General features: G+C 44.0%; 1 protein-coding gene across 1 annotated transcript in view; it reads left to right on the top strand.

Moving 5' to 3' along the window:
• The first annotated feature begins 7,382 nt into the window (after positions 1-7,382).
• LOC117877349 overlaps positions 7,383-22,881 on the top strand; it is a 132,482-nt gene continuing 116,983 nt past the window's right edge. The window contains 8 exon segments of the mRNA XM_034770428.1: positions 7,383-7,478; positions 11,879-11,960; positions 15,462-15,654; positions 16,219-16,356; positions 17,305-17,459; positions 19,164-19,302; positions 20,623-20,821; positions 21,486-21,522. Of these exon segments, the coding sequence (XP_034626319.1) occupies positions 11,907-11,960; positions 15,462-15,654; positions 16,219-16,356; positions 17,305-17,459; positions 19,164-19,302; positions 20,623-20,821; positions 21,486-21,522 (915 nt within the window). The 5' untranslated portion in view covers positions 7,383-7,478; positions 11,879-11,906.

A 22,881-nucleotide genomic window follows, 5' to 3' on the forward strand; every position in this document is an offset into this window, starting at 1 on the left:
GTTTGCTCCTCCATCCCCCCCCCCCCCCCCCCCCCCCCACACACACCTTTAACTTACTGAAAAAAATTGTGCAAAATAACTTCATACAAAAGTCATGGAACTTACAAGATAGATGCCTAGCTTCACTATTCAGTCACTGTTGTGTGTGTTGGTTCTCTTCAATTTCCTTTGTTTGGATGTTGCCTGTTTAGACTGTAAGCTCCTCAGGTCAGACATATTATCGTTATATTTGTCTGTAAACCACCTAGCGGACTGTTGGCAAACCCCTTAGTAAATTCAGATCTGATCCAGTGTAGCACCTGCTGAATATGGCCTCATTCCTATAACTTGTGTAATGAAGTTTTCATCTAGATATAACGAGGCTGGCTCATACTGTAAGGCAGATGATTTACTGACACTTGTGGGCTGCTTAGGGTATGTCTGCACTGCAATTAAAAACCTATGGCTGGCCCACGTCAGCTGACTCGGGTTCATGGGGCTCTGTCGAAAGGGCTGTTTAATTGCGGTTGTATCACCTTTGGGGTTTAGAGAGCATGGCCCCTTTAAATCTTTGTCCTGAGGAGGAGGAAGTTCTGTTTTGGCAGGAGGGAGCAATGAGAGGGAGAGCAACAGGGTGTGTGTGTCTGGAGCTCCAAGGGCTACAGCAATTAGGCCTCACAGAGTGAAGCAGCTGAGAACCCGCCCGAAGCTTGGAAGGCACAGAGTGGCCGATCAGGAACACCCAGGACAGGAGCCAGGAGGAGCACTGTGCCAGGGAGGAATCGCCCGAGAAGGACAAACTTCTCACTGTACTGGACCCAGTGTCGCTGCTGCCGTGAGCTGTGTTCCCTCTAAGGGCCCATCTAGGGCTGCTCAGCAGCCGTGCAGGCATGCACACAGGTGAGCGGGAGAATGTGGAGGGCGGGGGCAGTGGGGTGAGCTGATGGGGGCTTGGGGGAGCTTGGGACATGCAGGACTGTGGGGGTTGGGGGGTAAGAAGAGACACACCTCTCTGCCCCAGCCTCAGGGCTGCAGCGGGGACAGGAGATGTGACCTGGGGTGCCTGGGGCAGCCCTCACTGGAAATGCCAAGGACAGTGCAGGCTGCACAAGGTAGAGCAGATACTCCCAAGACTGGTGGGTAACACTGAAGTTAAACTCCCCAGCCAGTCACAAACTGTGCTTCTAATTCCCCCTTCCCTCCCACTGGTTATCAAGAAGCAAAAAAGAAATCACACAGCCCCCTTATTGCATTCCAGTTCTCTGGCTCCCAACCAGCACCTAGGTCCAGTACAGTGAGAAGTTATTTAAAAAACTCTGCTCACATATACAAAGTATTCTTCTGACCCCAAAGAGTCAGCCACGTCACCAGGTCAGGACAGGTTTGGATCTTACCCAAAATACCATGCTGCCAGCCAATCCTTTAGTGTCTAAAATTAAAGGTTTATTGTAAAGAAAAAAGAACAAGAAGAGTGTTGTTAAATGGTAAAACAGTCACATACATACAAAGACTTCAAAGTCCATATATCCGGTTCCTAGCAGTCTTGGTGAATTTGCTGGCTTGAAAGTCTCTCTGGAACACATCCAAAGGTTGGTTACTCCAGAGGTAAGAAGGAGGACTGAAGACAAAATGGAGAAGATGCAGCTGCCTTTTATAGTCTTTTGCCATGTGGCTTGTGCTTGTGCTTCCCTTTGTTCCAAACACAAGCTGCCCAGCACATGGCCTGGAAGCCTTCGAGTTCTGTCCATAGGCATGCCCCTGCATGTCTGCCTGCGTCATAAGGTGTAGCCCTTGACTTTTTCAATGGATTCATTGTACAAATGGTTTATTGTACAATTTTCAATGGGTTCATTGATGCCTGCTTGATGGCTCATTAAGATGCTAGGCAGTGCTGATGCCAAATTGTCTGAGGGTGTTACTGTCACCTAGAAGCATAGCACAAGTTTGAAATACAGACAGACATACATATCTATAACTCATAATACCAAGGTGATACAAACATATAAACAAGATTATCATACTTGGCAAACTGACATTTTTGCAGATACCTTACATGGCATATCTGGCACTCATTGCAATTTTACAATTTTGATATTCATAAGATCCTAAAGTGTCCCCCAGGAGAGATGGGCCTCTTCCCCGGCCCCAGCCGCAGTGCCAGCCAGGGCTGTAGTGGTGACAGGAATGACACATCTCTTCCCCAGCCTCTGGCGGGGACAGGAGATGCCTCTCTACCCTGGCCCCAGCTCTGACTGGGGCTGCAGCAGCCAGGGAGAGACGCGTGTCTGTCTGTCTGTCTGTCTCTCCCTCTCTCTCACACACAGTGTGTCCATGTGTCTGTCTGTGTCTCTGTCTCTCTCTGTCTGTCTCTCTCACACACATACACTCACCTCCCAACACGTACTTGTAGTGTTGTTGTTACTTGGTACTTCCTGCAATGCCCGTATAGTCTCTCTAATTTTATTCTTTCAAAGTGCTATTTTAGTTTTTTGACTGGTCTGTGCATTTCATAATTTTTACTTCTCTTATGCTTAAATTTAATTCTTTGAGGAGTGAGTTCTAAAATGCCTAACTTGTCCTGGCTGGAGTAATTATCCCTATGGTAACTTTTTAAAAACATATTCTATCTAGGTTTTTTGTTTCTACCGGTGGCGCACATCCACACATTTCCTTGATATTGGTGCACATAACAAAATTCAATCCACACATGGGTGGAAAAAATTAAAGGGAACGTGGGCCATGAGTACCTGGGCTTGTGACTTTGCATTGGGAATAAGGAGGAAGGCTGTAGCTAGCCATGTGGGGAGGTTATCACTCTGTGTGGCTTCGCAGAGAGCGGCAGAAGAGGGCACCAGAGGGGTTTGTTGGGGAAAGTTTTCTATCACCGAAGACAACCAGGAGCCCCCAAGACTCACTGGACTGGAACTTCGCCCAGGAGTCCTGAACTCTGAGTGCAGACGCATTGCTCGGAGTCTGCCGTTTCAGACTGTGCTACCACTGGGCCTGTGGGTCCTTGGTTTAAATGTAACCCTGTTTTATCACTCCCTTTATATCTCTCCCCCCTCCCCCCCGTTGTTTTTCTCCTTTCATCCTTCTGTAAATCAATATTTCCCTTTCCTATATTCATTGTACTCTTCCAGGGGGGTGGGAGGGGTGCGTGTGCGTACGCGTATGTTCACTCGGGGTGGGTGGGGGGTTGGAACAGGTGCCCCTGGGGTGGAAGGGATTTTCCCTGCTGCATTCCTGCGCCTGACTTTTCTTGGCCAGAGCTGCCTACAGCGCAGACTACATCTTGGCCATGAGGGCACTGAAGTTACAGGGCACAGATATTCAAGCGTGGGATCTGGGGCATTGTGAAGCAGGAAGGTCCCAGAGCTTGGGCTGTAGCCTGAGCCCAAATGTCTACACAGCAATAGAATAGCCCATTAGTCTGAGCCCCATGAGCATTGGTCAGCTGACACGAGCCAGCCATGGGTATTTAATTGCAGTGTAAACAGACCCTTAGCCGTGGACGTCTTCATGACTGCGCTTTCTTACGCACATTGGATGATGTACCAAGAGAATGGGAAGTTGATCAAACTGTTTTTGTCTTTACTGTGAGCTTGTGATGGATGCCGTTTGCTGAAGCTATGAAGATGCAGCAGCTGCCAGTGTTCTGGAGGTGATTGTGTAACGCAATGGCTCCAGCAGCTTTGTGCTGCTGTACAAGTGCAAAGCAGCCAGAAAACCAGGGTAGCCAGCTCCCTGCAGCAGCATGGCAGTTCTATGCCCCCCTATTTCTCTCAGCCCCTGGTGAAGGGGATGTGACCTTTGTGCTCTGGTATTGCCGGTTGCCAGAATGATGCCTTAGAGCAGTGGTCTCCAAATGTTTTAACTCATGCCCCCCCGGCCCCAGTCCATGCCCCACCCACCCCCACAGCCAGGAGCAGGGCTACAGCTCTGGGAAGGGGGGGTGGATGTAGACACAGGTAAGGGGGCCAAGGCCGGGGCCACAGCTGGGGGCCAGGACCTCGGTCATGGAGCCAGCAGCCGAGACCCTGGGCCATGAGTGGAGCTGGATGGCACTCCCTTCACACCCCCCATGTGGCCCCAGGCATGTCCTCCTGCACCATCCTAGGGGCACGCCCCACAGATTAGGATCCTCTGCCTTAGAGACATGGGCAGTTAAGTGGGAATTACAACAATCCTCCACCTGTAAACTGCACCAAGTTCAGCTTGGATGCAACTCAGAATTGGACCAGTGTTGTTCCTTGAGGCTTGTAACTCATGGGAATAGGATAGAACAAATCCCAGAGGGCTGGGTTCGTGTAGGTATAGAGCTTATGTAACCTTGATCAAGGACACTCAGCCTCTCAGTCTCACTTTACTGAAGGAAAGTGCTAGTGTTTGGAGGAAGAAACTGGCCCTCAGGACATCATCACTGGACTGGGATGGTGAAGAGAAGAAAGAATTGGACATTACCGAAAGAAGAATGAAAGAGGAAAACTTGAACAGTTGAGCCAGGAGCACTGAAAATTCAGTTTTCCTTCTATACAAGGAGATCTTTAGAGTTTGTTGTATTACTGCTTTCTACAGCTAGAAGACAGTAGGAACTCACTAATTTTTGTTCTCTTCTCCATTTAGCAAAGAGCTCATAGCAAAGCATTGTAGAGGTTTTTATAAAATGCACTACAGAACCTCTACTATTATGTAGTGTTATGTGGCATTGGTGCTCTGTGGTGGTGGAGCCCTCTTTGGTTGGAGGGTGTCCAAGTATAGGGTCTGGAGTGGACAGGAGTACAAATATCTGCATGCAGACTCCTGGAGGGTAACAAAAAATCCCAAAGCTCATCTAAAAATTGTTTTAATTTACAAGATGGGGCAAAAGTTTTTGTTGTTGTGTTTTGTTTTTTAAACTTAAAGCACTTACAACTAGAGATGTTCAGTCTGGTGTTTCTAAACACTGCCATATTTTATTTACATTTAACTTATACACAGTAGAGCTTGCACAAGTCAGACTAAAGATGGCATGTTACTGAATTGGCAGATAAGTGAAAACACTTAAAACCAAGAGTAAATGCATCATAAAATGAATTTTGTTCATTTAACAAGTGTATTCTAGTTTTCAATATTTATCATACCTCATAGTGCACTAGGTAGCTAATCTTATTTCCTTGTTTTCCCATTTGCAGTATTACAGAGCAGATTCAAGTGTCACATTAACTGTTCTAAATCATAACTCACTTTTAATTTCATCAGTTTAAAAACTCATAGTGCATATGACTGGGGTTTATTATATTTAAAAGCAAAACTGCAAACCAGAAGGCTGCAAAATATTTCCAATCTATGTTGGGTGTTTTTGATAACTATTTTCTCTTAAGAGTGTTTGTAAATGTACTTGCAGCCCTGATTGGCTGTGTATGTTGATATAAATTGGAAAGAATAAATACCTGCTAAAGTAATACTGTAGTTTTACTTGTAGCTAGTAAACAAGTAGTTTCATCTACAACTTGCTCCATCTCAATTGTTTCTTGCACCTTACTAATGGCAGGCTTTAGTTTTCTCTTTTAATTGCCATGATTAGTTTAGAGGGATAATTATATTTTAAAATAGATTTATAACATGCTTGATTTAAAAAAATGGAAGCAGTTCCATGGTTAATTTATGGATATGTGATGTATGTCTAGAAAGTGTCAACCATTTATTCCTTTTGAAATACAGTACATTGTTCTGTAAAACAGGACACTATATTAAGCAGCAGGACCTATGTTTAGTTTTTGTATAGGTAGCATGCTCATTCTAAGTGTCATTGGTGAACTCTCCTTCCCCTCTGTCAGAGTAGCCTGCAAGAAGGAACTGAGAGGGCACTGGGTCAGCTGGGGTATATATCCGGCACCGTAAGGGCGCCACTCCAGGGGGCACCTCAGCCAACCCATCAAGTGTTGCTAGGGTAAAAATCTTTCGACGATCGTGCACGCAGCGCGTGCACACCTAATTGGAATGGATATGAGCAACACATCTTGAAGAACAACTGTTACAAAGGTGAGTAACTGTCTTTCTCCCTTCCTCCCCCTTCACCCTCTTGTAACCTGCAAAGGAATCTTCCACTCCACACTCAGACCTTCAACCTTCCCATTCCCAAGATACTTTCCAATGCATATAAAGGCATTGGCAATATACAACGCTGGTGCTTACCCGGGAAACCCAATGTGGGGGAGCATTTTATTGTGACAAATTCATTCTTTTGAGTCACGTTTCCATAGAAGGGTATTTGGTTTTGTACCCATAGTACTGAAATACATTTGTCAGCTGTATTTGGAAGATTTCAGATGTATGACCTGTTAGACTGGACTAAGGCAGAAAGACATCTATGTGGGCCAGTCTGATACTTTTACATTGGATAGTACCTTACTCTGCAAAAACTTCAAGTGAGATAAATAGAGCTACTTGTGGAGTAAGGTACTACTCAGTGTGAGTAAAGGCATCACAATCTGGCCCTATACTTTTATATTTTAAAAAACTGAAATAAGTTAAATTACAAGAACTGTTCCTATGAATTACAATAATGAAGCCACCACTATCCACACTGATACATTAGCTCCTTATGTTTGACAAAAATTAGCTACCCATTATGTTTCAGCCAGAGCTAATGTGTGTATTTTAAACTATCCGCTTCTGAGTCTGGTCACTGCCTTCTCTCCCCGGGTGTTCCTAGCTGACCATTGAGGCAGCACTCTGGAGGGTTTTCCCATCTCAATGATACTGGGAGTGCTGATGGCCTAGGGGATGTGCTACCTGGAAAAAGAGAGAACTGGGGTATGAGGATTCAGCAAAATTCCTAAGTGACCTAGAAATATAAATCCCACTGAAAATCTCATTCCCAATTTTGCTCCCATCCCTTGCTCCTGTAGGCTGTACTGTATTACCTAAACTGTTCTATTGACTTCACTGGAACTGCTCAACAGCAGTAACAATGGCATAGCTGGGCTCTGAGAAGGCAGGTGTGACCTGGACAGCTGGAGCAGAATATGCAATACACTTAAGGGTCTGTCAACACAGTGGCAGGGCGGTGTAATTCCCAGATCACCTTGTGATTGCAGCATCCACATACCTTCTAACACACAGGTGGGCTCCTGTGCCCATGAACTTGAGTGGAGCTCTGATAAGATGCAGGGGACTGCCTATGCATGGTAAATTTGGAGAATTAGGGCCTAGATCAGTCAAATATTAAAAATTAGACCCACTACTCAGCTATTTATCTTTAATATTTTGGGGGGGGGGGTTGCCTCACACTGCCTTAATTATGTACAGTAAATACAAACTGCAACTCACTTCTGTCCAGTGCAATTTCTGAAGACTTAAATTAGGCACTATCTTGTAAGATTATTTCACAGAGAAGCTCCTGTGGTTTGTTTCATTTCTCCTGAATTGGATCACAGAAGTTGGGTGGAGCTAATGAGCACTATATAATTAAAAGCATCAGAGTATTAAGATCCCTCTCAGCCCAACATCTGAAACAGGTAAGATCCTTTCTCCTATCTTCCTTCTCAATTAATCACTTACCCCTGCAGTGTGAATATCTGATTTTTCTATTGCAAGAGAGAGGAATTACTTTTGGTAGCCAGATGTGGGTAGCACTAAGAGCTGCTACCAGGAAGCCTGAAACAAAGTGACATAACTGCATACAAAAGTTTTTTCTCTCACTAAACACAAACAAACGAACTCTAGATTATAAAATCTCTACTAGTAGCATAACGTTACAGGGGAAAATGCCGTTTCTATCTTAAGAGGATGTTTGTGGGAGGAATCGCTGATGATTGTTAATTTGATATTTTAAAACAGAAGATTGTAGTGGTATTTGATGGAGTTGATATCCAATGTTTTACACAGCTTTACAGCATAGGTAACCTCGCAGCTAGAGAGAGAGAGCGCGCATCATATTGTGGGACAAACGATAGCACTATGTACATTGCCTTAGCTTAGTTTCATTTTCAGCTGCAGTCTCTCGGGGATTCAGGGAAACTAGATGAATGCCTCTGAAAGCTCAAATAAACAGAGGAGAGAAAACATTACTGTGATTACCAGGAATTGCCCTCTTCTACTGGGAGTATTACAGCATTATGTCACAGGTGTAGGAGACCGTGAGTGCCCTGCGCAGTGATGCTGAGAACACGCCTCCTGGTTAGTTTCGTTTCTGCTATTTGCTGTCGAGGAAGCTGCGGAGAGTTAGTGACGTAGATGCTGCTTTTGCTAGCACCAGTGAAAAATCAGGAGAAACACAGCTGAGTTCAGTAGAGTTACACCCGATTTCCACCAGTGTAACCGATATCAGAATTTGGCCAACTAAGCATTACACCAAGAAAGAATGATTGGAGCTGCCAGATTTCTGACAGTTTCTGAAATAAGTAAGATGTAAGTAGGAGACTTATTTTCTACCACAGCTCTTTGTACCTCTCCTCACTTGTATAATAACCTCAAAGTTTGTGTCAATAATTGTACTGTTAGAGATAGTTTTTTACATATGTAGCCATTTGGCAGTGGTACAGGAGCCACTGCATAGGATTTTGAAGCAAGAGTTGCATAGAGGTTGTTTCACTGGAATAATATAAAATTTTCTGTTTTGCTTTAAATACTACCCTGTCTGCTAGTAGCCTAAAAATACAGGGCAAAAGATAATGACTGGTCCTTAACTATAAAGGTAATATTCTTGGGAACCAAAGATTTTGGCAATTCTAGCACTGGGAGGTTAGTTTAGTTTCCCTAAGTTCGGTCAGAGAAAAGAAGGACGGAGATAAGTAAGACCAGATAGGGTTGCCAACTTTCTAATCGCACAAAACCGAACACCCCGACCCACTCCCTGCTCTGCCCCTTCTGAAGCCCCACCCCCACTTGCACCATCTCCCCTCACTCCGTCGCTTGCTGTCCCCCACCCTCCCTCACCCACCAGGCTGAGGCAGGGATTTGGGGTGAGGGCTCCGGCTGGGGGTGCAGGCTCTGGGGTGGGACCAGGGATGAGGGGTTTGGGGTGCAGGAGGGGGCTCAGAGCTGGGGTTGGGGTATGGGGGGTGGGCTCTGGGAGTGAGTTTGGCTGCGGGAGGGGACTTTGGGCTGGGGCAGGGGGTTGGGGAGCGGTAGGGTGAGGGCTCTAGCTGGGGATGTGGGCTCTGGGGTGGGGCCAGGGATGGGAGGGACATGTGGGGAATATGGCTCTGGTAGGGAGTTTGGGAGGGGACTCTGTGCTGTGGGAGGGGGTCCAGAGTGCAGGGTCCCAGTGGCGCTTACCACGGCTCTCAGGAAGCGGCCCCCTAGGCCTCTGGCCCCTAGGCAAGGGGTTTTCACAACAAAATTTTTCATGGCCACTCCAACAAATTTTCCTAAAATACTTAATTAGCATTAGGAAAAACTTATCAATATGCACATATACATGTCCAAATCATTGTCATTTATTTATGTTGGGGTTTTTCTGTGGACTCAATAATAAAAATAATGTACAGTTGTATTTTGGTGCTCCTTGTCCCCGCTGCCTTCCCTGGGTCTCCACAGATCCCCCTGGCCCCAGCTGCCTCCCCCAGCCCCAGCTGCCTCCCCCAGCCCCCATCACCCCAAACTCCCTTCCATGGCCTCTCAGCCCAGGTTCATCCGCCTCCTTGCCTCTTGACCACAATGCCAGGTAAGACCTGTACTGCTGAAGCCTCATCACCCTGTGCTGAAGCCCAGATCCAGTGCCCTAAGGCTGGAGCAGGGGTGGGGGGGCTGAAGCCCAGAAACTGCCGCCAGAGCCCCAATGCTCTTGAGGGGGAGGGGGCTGAAGCCTGCCCTCAGAGCCCCTTAGCACTTCAGGGAGGGGCTGCTGCTTTGTTCCCTCCCGCATCTCTGCCCAGGTGACTGTCGTGGCCGCAGGAAAACCCCTTGGTGGCTGCAGCCACGGTGACCATATTTGAGAAACACTGCCCTAGGTGCAGGAATGGCCAGGGAGACTGTCACGGTTCCGGCCAATGGGAGCTGCGGAGCCGGCACTTGGGGGGGGGCACGCGGGGAAGGGAGCGCACGGAGCCTCCCTGGCCCCCCATGTGCCTAGCAGCCGCACGGCCCCGGCAGCCACTTCTGGGAGCCACATGGAGCCACGGCAGGTAGGGAGCCTGCCTTAGCCCTAGCCCCCCGTTGTGCCACCGACTGGACTTTTAATGGCCCAGTCAGCAATGCCGACCAGAGCTGCCAGGGTCCTTTTTCGACTGGGTGCTCTGGGGTAAAAAAAGGAAACCTGGCAACCCTAAAAGAGTTAATAGTTTTGAAATACTCCTAGCATATGCCAGGTAAAGGTCCTCTTTCTCTTTAAATAATTACTTATGTTAGCAGGTGTTACTGTATGAGAACCCAAATGACTTTTCTGACAAATCTGGATTATAGGGAAATAGCACAGAAGCCACTGCAAACAACTCTGAAAATCTAGATGAAATGAGTAGGCAACATGATGTATATTAAGAATGTTTTGGAAAAAAAAACTTTACAAAATATATTTCAATATAGTGTGACAAAGTTCCTCCTCTATCTTGGTGGGTCCTGCACTTATTGGCGGATTTTCTTGCCTCAGAGATTCACCATGTGGGTTGGGGAACAGCCCAGAGACCTTCCCCTCTGGAAGAACCCACAGTCCAGGTCAATTGGGAGGTTTGGGGGGAACCCAGGCCCACCTTCTACTCCAGGTTCCAGCCCAGGGCCCTGTGGACTGCAGCTGTCTATAGTGCTTCCTGTAACAGCTGCATGACAGCTACAACTCCCTGGGCTACTTCCCCATGGCCTCCTCCAAACACCTTCCTTAGTCTCACCACAGGACCTTCCTCCTGGTGTTTGATAACACTTGTGCTCCTCAGTCCTCCAGCAGCACACCCTCTCAGTTCCTTGTGTCTCTTGCTCCCAGTTCCTCACACTCGCACTACAAACTGAAGTGAGCTCCTTTTTAAAACCCAGGTGCCCTGATTAGTCTGCCTGCCTTAACTGGTTCTAGCAGGTTCCTGATTACTCTAGTGCAGCCCCTGCTCTGGTCACTCAGGGAACAGAAAACTACTCATCCAGTGACCAGTATATTTGCCCTCTACCAGACTCCTGTACCCCACTGGTCTGGGTCTGTCACAGTAGTTAGTAAGCTTCCTTTTAAAAAAAGGGGGGGACAGGGGGTGCAGATCCTCAACTGCTATAAATCAATGTAGCTAAGAATTTTAAATTTATTAGTCCTCATTGGATCAAGTGATAGCTTATGTGTGTGTGAGATTATATTTTGTCAAAAGAAACTGAGATTTGTTAATAGGAATATTATGGTATATCCAGCTTTCTAAAAAAAAACCCTGTTTGTAGCTGCAAAGTAAATGTTTTATTTCTTATGATGATCATGATGGCTGGTGCTGTTAACTTTATTTGGGTGGACCATAAATCTTGATATATGGATTCTTACTACAGGTCCTAATTTGGGCCTAGTTTACTATATCTTATGGGGAGGAAGCAATAAAAGAACCTATGATCTTCCCAAGACACTGCTGATAACAGCCAGAGTTGCTCACTGTTGTTCAGTGGTTAAGCCTGATAATTCTGGGGGACTAAGATTATGCAGTAGGCCCAAAGAACTTGTTTATAAAACGAAGTATGCTGTGTAACAACAGTTTAGGTAGAACTAATTAGAACTTAAATATTTACTCCACTTCTGCTCATTTAGTCGAGTAAGGTTGGAGACAATGGGCTAGATCTACCACCAGCTGATGTAAATTGGTGTTTTGATTTCAGTGGAGCTTTCTAATTTACACTAGCTGAGCATCTGGCCTAATAAGACCTTAGCAGCTTGGTATATGAGCTAAATTAACAATGCTCTTTTGATTATGAAATGTGGCCATATTTTCTGTAAGGCCTAATGACTTGATTTTTATCCTAGGAAGACATCCCAAAGACTCCAGTGAAATATGTCAAGGGAGAGAAAAAAAACCCCATCTCCCATGGTGAATAACAAAGCACAGGTGAGTGACAAATAGATATTTGGAGGACCATACACTAACATTTGCAAGGACTATACAGCCATCGTTTTGATGGAATACAAGACCAGATATTTGGCTGGTGTACTGTGGGCATAGCTCCACTGAAATCTGCTGTATTAACTACGCACATAGTATTGGGCATTGGTTTCATCATCAGTCGACGAGGTTTGTGAGAATTAGGTATATGCGTACATCCTCCTCTCTGGAGAGCTTCGGAGGCAGGAGCAGAGCTGTGCCTCCAAGCAGAGAAGCTCTGGAATGTTCTGTTTGGGCAGAGCTGATGCAGGCCGAATGCCTCAGGTAGCGCTAGAGAAAGGAGCATGCTGAGTAGCAGTGCTAGCGTAAGGTGCAATGGACTTGCTACCAGAAGCTCTCAGGCAAATAGTGAAGGTAGAGCCCTGGCCATCTCACCAACTGGTCTGGTCACGATCCCTTGTGTTGTGCCAGTTGTGCTAGCGAGCCCTCTTCTCTTACTGCTGTTCCCAGGAGCACTAATCTCAGCGTTCTGCCAGGGTCCCAAGTGGGTGCTCTGGGTGACTGACAAGGCTCTCCGTCCCTGCACATCCCCAGCACGCCTGCACTAGGCAAGCCCAGCTTTAGCCCTAACTGTTAATAGTCCCAGTGCATGCTATTTAAGAACTTTTGCTATTTTCCTGCTGTGTAGGAGAAATGCAATTAATTATACACAGAAAATGCTTGAGTCTTCAGGCTCACTCTGGGTATCTGCTTTAAAAAAAATCTGTTTTGGTATGTGCAGTAACTACACAGTATTGTCAGTTCTTAGGGCTCGTGGAAGGTGCTGGAATGACAGCCCTAGTGACTGAAATGCTTTTAGCCACAGAACAGTTACCCTGTGGGCACTAACAGCAGCAGCATACGTTTCCCCAGAAGGCCTTGCCAATGTATCCCAGCCCTTTTCTGCAGGGACTGCCTCTCAGGGTAAAACAGTCATTCAGTTTCTATGGCGATTCCAACTTAGGCCCCTCCAATGAGAATGCTAACTAGAGAACCATGCCAGTCATGGTGTTTGCTTTTGTGGGGTGGACACCAGTCGGGGGCTGGACGGCAATCCCCAACTCATTTCACTTGGGCAGCTGAATAGTTAGTAGGTGACAATAACTGTGGGCACTTCTGAAGGCTGCTTAACAGTCTTTGAACCTCTCAGTGTTGATCTAACTGTGCAGCGTAATGCACCAGAATGAGTGTGTGCCCCCTTTCTGTCATGTCCCTCGTCACTTAGGGAAGCTCATCAGAGAAGGGTGGAGAAAAAACCACCAAATAATCTCCATATGAGCCTTCAAAGTTGGAGTTGTTTTGAAATTCAGAGAAATACCTTAAAATAATTATTGGGGTATAAGCAGGGAGGCTTTCAGGCAAGGGATTGTGTGAGGCTGGTAAGTGCGGGGTCTATTACAGGAGTGGGTGGGGCAGGCTCTGTGGCCTGCAATGTGCAGGAGATCAGACTAGATCACGATGGTCCCTTCTGACTTTAAAGTCTAAGTCTATGAATGGGATGGGCACAGCCATGTTAGAGCTTTGGGGGCAGAGAAATGTGAGTGCCCTTTATAAAGCACTATTGGTTGGTATTTGACTTGTTTATCTGTACAGAAATGCCACACTGTCCTTGTGTCAGAGATGTGTGGCTATACAGAGCTACTTTATGTATCTGGGTCTACAAATTGACGAGGGGTGCCTATCTGATGCATTAGGCATCTCCAATGGCAATTAAAAACACTAGTACCGATGGAATCAATACAAAGAGAAACCACAGACAAGAATGATGAAACAGCTTAAAAGGGCTCCCCCATTTTTCCAATGCCTCACCCACCCCTTGAGTAATCTTCCCAGCCTCACCAACCCTCTTAAGAAGATGAGCCTTCCAAGGTGCTCTGAATATCAACAGATCAGACTGTTCTGAACCAAATAGCTGGGAGGAGCCGAGAGCATTCCAAAGGGAAGCGGTCCTCATGGAAAAGGCCCTGCCAGCTGCCCCACTGTCTCATCCTGAGGTGGAGGGGGTCTAGCTGAAGCACCTCCATACATTTCAACTGCAGCAGGGATGGCACGAGGAGGGAGGTAGTCTCCCAGCCTGACATATTGAGACATGTGGGTTTTGTTATTCACAATATATATATATATGGAATACACAGTTCTTCCCAATATTATGTATTTTAGTGTCTTACGGAATATCCGTCACTGTAGCAATCACTCTTTTTACTACCGAGCTGTTGATCGCACAGTGCTGCAAAAAAACTCCTGGCATAATGCTGTGTACCTGTGACGTTTCCCAGGGTACAATCTGGACCATTGGACAGCTGTCTTCCCCCACCCCGCCCCCCCAAGCTCTCTAGCATGGGATGACTTTTACACTGCTTAGCTTCCACCCCTTGGTGCTGCTCCCACACAGCTTTTAGCATGCAAAATCATTCCACTGGATTATAGGAATGTTTCTAGTAAGCCACTCCTGAATTACGTACAGGGTAACACCAGCAAATTCTTAGTCCTACCCTTGCTGCCCAGAAATGTGCATCTTCTACTGCTCAGTACCCTCCTGGACAGCACAAGCTCATATATAGTCTGTCATTTCAACAAAGGAAAATTATTATACCCCAGTCTTATCTCAAGTTAGAGGTTCCCAAACGCTTCAAACCTAACGTACACTGGTTTAGATAAAACAAAATAAATCAAGTTTATTAACTCTAGAAAGATGGATTTTAAGTGATGAGGCATAAAAGTCAAATTGGTTAAAAAAGAAATAAAAAGATAAAACTGTAAGCTAATTCCTAACTTTACCAAGTTAATACTATAAAAGCAAAAAGGTCTGTCTCACCATAAGCTGCAGTAAATTTCACAGGCTGGGTCTCCTTCCAGCCTGAGACCCCTCGCCCTGTTCAATCTCCTTCAGGAATTTGTTGATGCTGTGAGCAGAGAGATATGAGGAGGACAGGTGATGTGGCAGTCACTGTCTCCCATTCTTATACTCCTCTCCCCTCTTTGAGGATCCCCCCCCCCCGGGGTGCAGACATACAGCCTTCTGTATACGTAAGTCTCTGAGATAAAATGTAAATTTCTTGTTTATACCTTCTCCCATGCTGGAGAATGGCTGCTTAAGCTGGTGATCGCTTTTTAACACCTTGTTGGTGTACCAGTGTGTCTTTGTCTCTGAGAAACTGGTTTGTGGGTGTTACCCAGAACTACAGCATATTTCAGTAAGAATCATACAGTAGACACTTACAACTTTACACATAATGTTGCTACACACATTTCAACAGGATGATATTTAGCAGATTATGAATTTTCAAATGATACCTCAAGGCATACTTTGCACTAAATATATCATAACCTTATAAAAGTGGTGAACATTGGTTACTGGGTGTCACAATATCTCATCACTTACACTGTGTCTATATTTGTAGAGACCTTTTATTGAAACTGGAGGTCAAGGTCCTTCTTCCATTTATAAGCAATTTTTTTTTTTATCAGAAAGCAGAACACACCTTGTGCAGTCAATATGAGGAGAAAATCCGTCCCTGTATTGATCTCATTGACTCCCTGAGAGCGCTCGGAGTAGAAAAGGACCTGGCTTTGCCAGCAATTGCAGTGATTGGAGACCAGAGTTCTGGAAAAAGCTCTGTTCTAGAAGCCCTGTCCGGAGTCGCTCTTCCTAGAGGCAGTGGTAAGAATTTACCTCTCAGCTTCTCATATCCAAAATCTGACATTTCCCTGGGTCACAGTGGTGTGGTGTTCTGTAAAGGTGCTGGAGGACTGCTTTGAAATTGGGGGGAGCCTGTGATCTGGGAGACTGAACATGGGGCTGCAAGGCAGGAGATCTGGGCTATGTTGTCAGCTCTGCCAGGGACTTCTCATGTGACCTTGTACAACTCACTTCACTTCCCTGATCTTCAGGTACCCCTTTCTGCAAAATGAGGATAACTGCAATGTATTTACACATCTATGTAATGAGCTTTGAGTTCTTCAGATGAAGAGCACAAAGAGCCTACTCTAGAGGTCCTTGAACTCCAGTGGAAAGACTATTATTGCAATGAACATTACATTTGAGTCCTCCTATTGTGTAATGGCAAAGTAGTAGTAGTAGTAGTAGTACCTTTGAATATGATACATGTTGAAAATCAGCTAAAGACAATATGTTGGTACTGTATTTCAATGGCTTCCAAAGAGGAGGGAAACGTGTTTCATTCTTCATACTCGACTAGTGCTTTAAGTTTGTTTAATTTGATAGGTATTGTTACCAGATGTCCTTTAGAGCTCAAACTGAAGAAAGTGCATTACACGCAGGAATGGAAAGGAAAAATTACTTACTTGGAGATAAACCAAGAATTGAATGGTCCCTCTGAAGTGGAAAAAGAAATAAGGAAAGGTAAATGTAACCTGGGACGTAAATAACATGCTTTGAATCTTGTATTTCCTTGTGGCCCTGATTCTGCAATGATATCTGTGTGGGCACGGGAGCATATTGCAGGATTGAGGCCTGTGTTTGCAATGGCATCATAAAAAGTGGGGATTTCTCACTTTTCTGTTCTGGATGTTTGTGCCTAGTTAAGACATTATCATCACTTACGCTTTTCTATAGCTCCATAAGTGCATAGTGCTTACAATAAATAACATTTCAAGTGGGCTCCCTGCTGAGCTGGCCAAATAACAGATTTATTGGTTCAGTGGTGATTTTGGGGGAGAGGGGAAATCTTGTTTTGGGTCAAACTGAAAATTGTCAGTGAATTGGGGGAAGAAAATTGTTTCAGGTCAAATAAAACATTTCCTTTCAACCAACTCGAAACTTGTTTATTTGATATCAGCCGTTTGGATGGTTTTGAAATAAAATGGGAGTTTTGTTTTGAAATTTGTTTTATGTATTTTTAGCTGAAACCATTTTGTGAAATTGACATGAATTTGTGAAATGTTTTGGTGTCACCAAATCTACATTTCTCGCTTAAAAGAATGTGTGAAAAATTTCACCCAGCTCTACTCTGTGCTTCAAGCCAGACATACACTTATGCTGGATGCTGACAGATTAGCAGCAAGCTTGTGGTTTAACATTCCTGTTTGTTGAGGCTGATATTTGCTATTCCCTGGGCCAAGTCTTGGATATTGTTGTCCTTTACAGTATAAAAAATGAAGACTAATTTTTATTATTTTATACTATATTTATAAATCTTCTTTCAAAGCTAAAATGAAGGGATAACTTTTCTGAGACCACATTTTATATAGAAATAAATTTAGCAATAGGATTTTTCTTAATCCATGTCATTTTCTAGTCTAAATTCCATGACGAGCGTCTAATCTTTGCTTTTGTGTCTCCTTCCTCTAGCCCAGGATGCAATGGCTGGTGAAGGAGTGGGCATTAGCCAAGAATTAATTTCCCTAGAAATTAGCTCCCCAAATGTTCCAGATCTGACACTGATTGATCTGCCAGGGATTGCTAGGGTGGCTGTGGGGAATCAGCCAAAAGACATTGGAAATCAGGTAAAGTATGAAGCAATTCTAGATTGGGAAACTGGTAAATGATGGCAAAAGAAATAAGTGTCTTGATCTGCATAATCTTCTGCTTAATGATGGCACAGAACAGACAGATATGTAATTTACCAAGAAGAATTAAGATATAACAAAATAGGGTTTTAGTGGAGGAAGTGCTAGCATTGAGAAGGATGTGCCATATACAAAAGGGGGGAAAAATCTAGATTCTGTAGACAAGAATATTTGTTTGAAAATGTCTTTGTGCTCTAATGGAACTGTGTGTGTGTGTGTGTGTGTGTGTGTGTTCGTTCACCTTGCAGAGGTTTCAGCAGAGCTGGTTACAGGGATTACAAATTCCTAGCACGTGCTAGCGTAAGGTGCAATGGACTTGCTACCAGAAGCTCTCGGGCAAATAGTGAAGGTAGAGCCCTGGCCATCTCACCAACGCGTTACTGCCCATCCCCATTAATTCTCCTCCAGCTTTCCTTTTTATTTTCCATCCTTCCTTTTCCCTACTCTATCCTAATTGAAGGAGAAGGTGGTTGTTAGATTTTCTGTCCATTCAAAATCTCCCTTGGACTCAACCAGAATTGAGAGCATCTGATCTTTACATCCTCAGTGGTGTCCCAAAAGCTGACTCTGCATTTCTGGGGGAAGAAAGAAAAATGGTCTAGAAAGCTTTTCTGATTCAAACACTGATGAGGATGATAGTCAGCCTGCAGAAATTACTTTGTGTGGCTTCACTGAAATTTTTGATCTAGTGTTTTTTTATTTTTGTAATGACCCTCTGACATTTACACTGAGGCAAATGACTTCTCATTGTCTCTTTCAAAACAGTATTTTAAATGCATGGGAAGAGAAGGTGCACATCTGAAAATGGCATGCTCAGGGCTTCCTTATGCCCCAGCAACCCTTGAGAGTCATGGTCCTTTGAGGCCATGGGCATCTGGTATAAAATAGAGCAACTCTGAGGCTACCCTAATTTATGCTCAGTATCAGTCCACTGACTACCAGCCCCAAGACTGAGGGGATACACAAGTTTGTTAAACTCATTTGCACTCATCCACCTCCTGAGCTGCAGCTCAGGATCTGGGCCTAAACGTTAAATTGTGAGACTTGTTATCTTCAAGTTTTCAATAGCATCATAAAAAGCTAAAATTTGATGTTGCTTAATCATTCCTAATTTAGTTCTAAGTGTACCTGCTTGGACTTGTAAACCTATTACAATAAGACCATCATAAATCTTATTCTGTGCTTTTAAACAATGTTGTCCAAGTTGGTTAAATGCAGTATGTTTACATATATTTATTAACACATTTAATTTTACCTTTAGATGATAAGATTTCAAGCTGTATTGTGTTCTTCTAAAATTCTCATGTAAGTTTTCATCCCATAGTCACATCTGTAATACTAATGTCATGCTAGCAAATCTGACCACAAGTCAGCTTGTTTTAGGAACATAAACTTTGCAGTACTGGACCCAAACCACTGAACCAGTAAGTTATATCCAGTGCCTCCGGCAGTATTCAGTGCTTTGAGGCAAGTGAAAAAACACCATAATACACCTAGGCAATTATTCAGGGGGCGGGGGAGCTAAATTCCTTTGAAAGCTATGAACTCTAGAAGAACCAAACCTACCACTTGTAATAGGACTTACATACCACAGCCTATGTGAAGTAATACACTTTTATTACATTTCTTATTTCATTACAGATCATAAATCTAATTAAAAAGTATATTTGTAAGCAACAAACTATAAATCTGGTAGTGGTACCAAGTAATGTGGATATTGCAACTACAGAGGCCCTAAGAATGGCTAAAGAGGTGGACCCTAAGGGGGAGAGAACTCTAGGTAAGTAAAGATGCATATATTTAAAAAGAAAATGGGATTGGGTTGTGCAAAAAGTCATTGTACTTGCAAAGAATGTTCAGTAATAAACACTGGAGAGGTTGAGCATTTTCTACCAGTTACCCAGGTTGCTAAAAGAATCATAGGAAAGCAGCAAAGGAACGAAAGATTTGTATTTTGGTGATGGGCTTGCTATCATTTGAAATCCACACAAGATTTTCCTATCAATGCTTCGTTTCAGAATCTGAATTTCAGGTAAAAAAATCACAAATGCTTTAGGGGAAAATGGCTAAAGGAGCGACCAACCCCTGCCCCCGAATTTATGAGCATTATCCTATTCTGTAAAATGTTCCTGCAAATGTCTGTTCTGATACTTTGTGAGCCTAGAATCATTTGGGAATTTATTTTAGTGACTCTCCAAGGAGAATATACTCTTGTGTGAAAATCCTTTCCTGGGCACTCCATGGCATTTAGCCCTCACAAGTTCTTTAAAATATATAGTGTAGTATATAGAAATCTATGGAAAGAGGACATAGGTGCAAGTGTGCTACATTCATAGTGCATTAATAAGGTAGTAAACATCAAGTATTCAAAAAGAAGTATATTAGACAGTGGGTCAGATCCTCTGTTTCAATGGAGCTACTCCAATTTATACCAGTTGAGGATCTGGCCCTGTGTGTGGATAATTATATATACACACACACACATAAATTCCCAGACTAAAGCTATGTTAAGATGGAGTTCAGGTTGGGCGAAGAGATCAGTAATTTACAGTAAGTAAAGATTACACTGATGTAATTATCCAAAAACCAAGCATTATAAACCAAGGAAATTCAGAGATAAGGTTAAACTTAGAAGAAATACAAATATGTTAGGGTATGGAAATCCACAGGTAAGGCACCCAAACAACCTTAAATCTGACCTGTAGAGACGCCATGGAAAAGCTATATGGTTATGACTGAGGCACTTTAGTGCCTTTAATCACTTTAATCACTTTAATCAGTATAAATTTTTAAAGACACATTAGAATTTGTCTTTTTTTCCTTTACTGAGATTATTCAGGATATCAGATAATATAGGACACTAAGTGTTAAATTTCTTAAGGACCCATTTTAAAATAATTTTAATTAATCAACTAACCAATTTGCTTATAAATTCTTTAAAAAAAGAGAGTAAATTCTGTGATTTGGAGGGGGGGGGAGATTGGATCCCTGCTTTAAATGCAAAAGTCAGCTCAGTCCTAACTGTGGCAGCACGAGTGGTGCTTCCATCTATAAAGTGTGTCACCTCTCTAAATACAGTAATTCTTTTGTCACTCCACAGGGATTCTCACAAAACCCGATTTGGTCGACAAGGGAACCGAGAGCAATGTAGTTGACATTGTCCGAAATCTCAGCATCCCCCTAAGGAAGGGCTACTTGATTGTTAAATGTCGTGGGCAGCAAGACATCCATGACAACTTGACACTGGCCTCTGCAATTCAGAAAGAGAGAGAATTCTTTGAGGAGCATGAATATTTTAGGTAGCTTTAAAATCAATACACACTGAATATTGGACAGGTTTTTCCCTATTAAGAGGTTTTTTAAAAAAAAAAAAAATCACAGAAAATTGAGTAAATGCATGCCTTTATACATCTATGCAATGCTTAAAACCAGTCATTGGGACACATTATGAGTTGGACTATGCATGCACAAAGGGAAGTAGCTGGAGAAGGTATATGCCTCTACGTGGGCTCTTCAGGCTTTGGGTGCAAGCACACAGGAGTAAGTGGAGGTATTTGCTTGCTTACACCCCAACTGGAGCAGGTGAGTGGTGCCTTGGCTTTATCACCTTACTGGCCAGGATAGACAGGAATTCACTTGTGGTTATGGCCATCAGTAAATTACCACCCGCGGAGGAGAAGGCAGAAGCAGGGGAGGAATTGTGACTCAGCGGTGTGTCTCTGGGTTATAATGCCTCCTGGGGAGGTGCAGCTTACACACAACCTCTAGTTTAGCATTGTGCCTGAAGTTACAGTCTAGCCGTGTGTTGTTGTGCATATAGAACAGAGTAAATTCACTCATTCAGGAACAGAAGTAGTTCACTGACAATGGCGTGGAGACTTTTGATACACTTGTAGTTGGAGTAGTTGAGGACCTAGCTAAACAATGTGATTCTCAGTGCTAATATTGATGTTGTGTTGGCAGGTGTTCCACCCAGGACTGGTTAAACCAGGCCAGGACTGTGAGGCAGCCCAGATCTGGTTGCACACTTAGCCTGGGAATTAAAGTGCAAAAGACAACTACAGTCCTGTCTGCACCCAGCTGCCTGAATAAAAAAATAATCTTTTCATTCATCACCACCAGCTAGACAAAAATCTGTTCATCATTGTGGTGTGTGAGCACCATACAAAATTCCATAAATCCACATGGGTGGCCTATACACAGACCTAAAATCCTCTTTTATTCCTCTTCCCAAGAACAGACAATGTCATAATCAGCATCTTATTAATACTTTCATCAGTAGATCTCAAAGCGCTTTACAAAGTAGCTCAGTATCCTCTCCATTTTACAGATGGGGAAACTGGGGCAGAAAACAATGAAGCAACCTGCCCCAGATCACCCAGGAGGCCTATGGCAAAGTCAGGAACAGAACTGAAGTCTAGTCCTGCGCCAATAACTGATTTTTTTAATTCCGTGGCCAATTTTTTTTCCTGACAAAATGAATGAGTTGAAAACATTCGACATTAAACAAAATATTTGTTTTGGAGCATTTTTAATCTTTTATAATTTTTTAAAAATACATTGAGTGAAATTCCAAAACAAAATATTTTTCGGAAACAAAAATTCCAAAAAATTTCTTTCTTTGACATTTCCAGACTTTTTTTAAATTTGACTGCAACAATTTGCCAAAGTTGACCTGAATTCACCAATTGCTTCAGCGAACCCAAATCTACATTTTTCAACAAAAAAAAAATGATTTGCATGGAAAACTTCACCCAGCTCTATCTACATCCTCCAAGTCCCAGTTCAGTGCTCCATCCAATAGGCTACACTGCTTTGAAGAGAAACCTGTGTCCTGCTTCTCTTCTTCCATTTCAGGAACAGAGTGAAATGGTTATTAATTAATTATTTCTTATTGTTAGTTCTACAAGAACAATGGGAGAGCTTTCATTTTTGTCTCCAGAGCAGCCAGATTTGTAGTTGCTCTCAGCTCTTGTTGAAGGGAATGCCACCACTGATGACTATCGGCTCAGGAGGCTTTCTCTCTAGTTCCATTAATCTCACCCTGGTCTTTGATAGCTCCATCATCCCTGAGGATCACAGATGCTGTAGAATGGGGGTGGGCAAACTTTTTGGCCTGAGGGTCACATCGGGTTTCTGAAATTGTATGGAGGGCTGGTTAGGGCAGGCTGTGCCCTCCCCAAACAGCCAGGCGTGGCCCAGCCCCCCCCCTCCTTCTCGCCCCCTGATGGGGGGGGCACCCACGGGACTCTTGCCCCATCCAACCCCTCCTGCTCCCTGACAGCCCCCGGAACCTCCGCCCCTGACTGCCCCCCGCCACCCTATCCAACCCCTCCTTTCATTCCTGACTGCCCCCCCA

This window comes from Trachemys scripta, chromosome 1 (assembly GCF_013100865.1).
Source record: "Trachemys scripta elegans isolate TJP31775 chromosome 1, CAS_Tse_1.0, whole genome shotgun sequence".
NCBI classification, from domain to species: Eukaryota; Metazoa; Chordata; order Testudines; family Emydidae; genus Trachemys; species Trachemys scripta.